The 4,237-nt window shown below is 40.8% G+C and overlaps 1 protein-coding gene across 1 annotated transcript; it reads right to left on the bottom strand.

Annotated features, from left to right (window-relative positions):
• Positions 1–1,063: 1,063 nt before the first annotated feature.
• On the bottom strand, positions 1,064–3,559 carry LOC109745125 (uncharacterized). Its single transcript, XM_020304262.4, has 2 exons — positions 3,170–3,559; positions 1,064–1,606 (listed from the first exon to the last, which is right to left on the bottom strand). The coding sequence occupies exons 1-2, from the start codon at positions 3,359–3,361 to the stop codon at positions 1,244–1,246; spliced, it is 555 nt and encodes a 184-aa protein (XP_020159851.1). The 5' UTR covers positions 3,362–3,559; the 3' UTR covers positions 1,064–1,243.
• Between the last annotated feature and the right edge of the window lie 678 nt (positions 3,560–4,237).

Here is a 4,237-nt window from a genome sequence, read left to right as displayed (position 1 = left end):
AGAAATGACCACAAATGTGAAATATTACTGTCAATACAAATACATGACACACAGTGGTATAAACACATACTGCGATGGAAGACAGCCAGCAAATTGAAAGAAAGCCTACACCAAATCTATATTTCATTAGTATTTAGTTTGTATTTTAATTTCTAAAAACATAAACTCCAATTAGGTTTAAATTACGATTTGAACTACAAATATGGGATTTTGAATTTAAAGATTTGTATATTTAAAGTTCTCATAGTATATGTCTAATTTTTTTGATCTGTTTTTAGTTTTTACACAATAAAATCCCTCAAAATCAAATAACAAGATGATTGTTGACAATAGTTCATTCATGTTTCTACATATCTTGATAAAGCTAAATTTTTCATGAATTGTGGATGTAAATATTTAATCTTAATACGGGCCAATTTTTCTCTACCGTTGCAACACACAGGCTCGAAAATTTCCATATTTTTTTCCTTCAGATCATAACCCATGTCCTAAGCTTCATGTTGTGATTCTCAAATCAACCATCTTTTTTTTCATGAGTGGCCATTGTCACTTGACATAGTTCCTCGACCTCACCAACCATACTTCATAGGAACTGGTATTTTCGCATTTGTGCTAGTAAATACCAAAGATGAAAACCTACGATCTCCTCTCCTAGATGATGAAGCAATCGCCAACTTCATGAGGCACATTCATCCGGATACATCTTATTATGTAGCGTTGTAGACTATATAATGTCGTGAATCTTAGAAGCATATAGTCGATCTGATCATACAGATGTCTTGCAAATTTGCCTTTTTATATTCAGATCAATGGGAGTACACAGTTCTCACATATAAGGTGTATTTTTTTTTTATAAAACTTCAGAATGAAAGGTGCATTTCTTATAATTTCTCATAACTCCCTTGTTATTCCTCGACAAAAGGGAAAGTATCTCTCTCCTGATTGTATGTATCTCTCCTTGTAGCAAAAGAAGAAAAGTATATGTGTGTCAATTGCATCTATCTCTTACTTTCCCTGTCTAGCTGATTTACTTGCCACTAACCAACAAATTTGCCAAGGGTAATTTCGTCATCACATGTCTATAATTATGTGCCTTGGTCACAGTGCCGAAAATAATACACCTTACATGAAGGAACAGAGGGAGTATGTAACAACATAAATAAACACCCAAATGGCAGGAACAACAAACCCATCCTCCCACCCATTTCCAACAAATTCACCAAAACACACAATGTTTTTGTGGTCAGCTTGCCGTGGCCTTTCCGGCAACTTTCTGCGCTATCCATCCCATCCCATCATAGAGGCCCTCACCAGTGATCGCACACGAGGCCTGTATGTGCCAGTCGTGGTTCTTTATGCTGTGGAGGGACAGGGCGTCTGTGATCTCAGCCGCCGACATGGCATCCTTGAGATCCTGCTTGTTCGCAAACACAAGGACCACCGTGTTGTCAAGATCTGCATGCTGAATCAACCGGAAGAGCTCATCCTTGATGATGTTGATCCGAGCACGGTCGGTGCTGTCGATTACCACGATGACAGCATGAGTTCCTCTATAGTATGTCGCCCATGAAGCGCGTAGGCTCTCTTGTCCTCCAAGATCCCACACCTACTTCATCAAACATATATGAAGTTAAGTACAAATAATACAATTGCATTTACTGAAAAACAGTTTTTTAGTGAATGTGCCACATGAATGGGTCAAACAACCTCCATAAGTCAAGAAGTAACCTTAAAACAGAATATGCAACTTCCACAACACAAAGGCATGTTTGGTTTTGTTTGTGCCCATCTAGTTAAGCATCAAAAATTGGTTATGGACGAAACAGGAGAACGACAAATATTGTAGTTAAATATTAGATTAGAGTTTGAACTATAGCGACTCCAAACCTGCCAAAAAATGGCGAAGCATTTCGTCATCCACAAATTTAGACTAGGATTTGACATGTCTTAGTTCCGTGCAAGTTGCCAATTCTGTTTTCATGAAATTTGACAAGCGTGCAAGACGAATTTTGCTACCAGTCCAACTAAGAAAATGTTAGGCACTATCAAGTTTTAGTAAGCTGTGGTAGTCAGACGATCGCATCTTTCCAGGAAGCAAGTGAAATTACAGATTGCTGGGATTTGTGGTAAATGATAAGTATGGACAACTCACCACATTAGACCTGGTCTAGGAATAACCAAGTGAAGTCTTATAACTTGAAGAAAGGCAAATGATTAAATGGATAATGGCTTATGAACACAAGGATAGTTGGGCTTGGGAGAATAGATAAAATTTAGACCGACAAGTACTAAGTTTGAGCGGAGAAACAAGACAGACTTGATTTGATTTCGGGTGGCATGGAAGTGTTGGCCAATCCTGCCAGAATCTGATAGCCATTGTTTTGGTCAATACTGGCACCAATGTGCAATTGGAAATGGGCATACCAAAAGTTTGACAACATCTAAATAAATTTCAATTTTCTGGACATGGCCAGAAAACTAGTAGGCAACTAATGTATATATGTGAGACAGTTCCACTATTGTGTTAAATTTTGTATATGTACAACAAGCTTGACTTTCTTTTTCATATCCAATTGGATCATTTCCTTATTGGCATTTCTGTTCTGAACTTGAACAATTTATTAGTTGGGCAAAATATGGGTGTGCAGACATGTCCAGAAACAAACTATGAAAGTAGATCAAAAAGTTCCTGCTATAGGTAGAAGGTTCTCCTTTTACTACTAGTCTGGATGGAGGTACGTGGTATGCACCATCCTCAGCAAGTCAGCATAGTGACATGTAAGATAGGCAAATCTAAGCTACTCAATAGATCTAACAGCAAGGAATTCATTATCTGCAACTTCGCTAAAGTGTTCACATGCCCATGGAGCTATGAACGTACACAGACCTACAGAGGCAACCAAGATCGCCTGCTGCTCATCGCTGCTAGAACTTCTCAAGGAAGAAACAAATAACTCTTTTGTATCTCCTAACCCTCTTGCCGAGACCAGATCTTTAATCTCAAGGAAAAAACATACAGCGCCGGATGCATGATATGCCATGCTTTCCGAGCACACTAATCATGGAGCAAGAAGCAGGATCTGAGTATACCAGCAAGAGCAAATCTAGTCGCGCAAATTCGGATTCTAGCATCCAGACCGGGAGAAAAGGAAGGGGCTGGAGCGCTGACCTCGAAGCGTATATTCTTGAACACGACCTCCTCGACGTTGCTGCCGATGGTGGGCGCGGCGGTGACCGCCTCGCCGAGGTGGAGCTTGTAGAGCGTGGTGGTCTTTCCGGCGTTGTCGAGCCCCACGACCACGATCTTGTACTCCTTGGCCGGGAACATGAGAAACCACACCCGGGACATCCACGCCCCCATCCTTCCCCTCCCTCAAATCTGAACCTCGATGGTGATCGGATCTACGAGGGGACGGAGAGGAGATTGGATCGGATTCGTGGAGGAAAGCGAGGAGGAAGAAGGAAAAGGTGTCGTCGCGTCACCCGCCGTCCGTGCGTGCCACAGCCGGGCTGTACCGAACCAAGACAGAAACTCGGTGTTCTGTTTTTGTGTGAAACAGCAGGATTTGCCGTCCCTTGCAGACATGTATATCGCGCCAACCCGCAAAACTCGTTTACAATTTACGGAAAAAGATTTCACGAGCCGGCCGGCATCCGGCCGAATAGACTCCGCATTGCGGAACTGTAAAATAGAATATCCGCGGATATTTTATTTTACAGTTTCGTTATGCGGTGTATGCTCTGCCGGCGCCCACGCGCGGCCCGCATATCAGATACGGTTTTATCTGAATTTGACACATATGCCACATATTCAAAATTACTAATTTAATATAAAAAAATAACAATATTACAATACAACAATCATCCAAATTACAATAATTATTCATATCACCGAAGCAAACTAAATAATTTAATACAAAACTTGTCCTGAATACAAATCACACATGAATTAAATGAAAATGAATGGAAAAAATGGAATGTGTTACTGCCCAGCCCTTTGCCAATGGTGCTTAATGAGATCCTCCTGAAGCTGAAAGTGAGTGCTTGCATTTTCAATCTCCCTGTAGATCTGAAGAAAAGCTCTAATGCGATTAGGGTCTCTACCTGATTTGACACGGCTACCCACATTGTCGTAGAAGAACTCCAAGTTCATGCCTCTCTTATCTTCGAGAATCATATTGTGAAGAATAACACAACATGTCATGATGTTTTTCAGGGACCGCTTGTCCCAAAAATG

The sequence above is a fragment of the Aegilops tauschii genome, chromosome 4 (assembly GCF_002575655.3).
Source record: "Aegilops tauschii subsp. strangulata cultivar AL8/78 chromosome 4, Aet v6.0, whole genome shotgun sequence".
Lineage (NCBI taxonomy): Eukaryota > Viridiplantae > Streptophyta > Magnoliopsida > Poales > Poaceae > Aegilops > Aegilops tauschii.
This window is presented reverse-complemented; position numbering and strand designations above follow the sequence as displayed.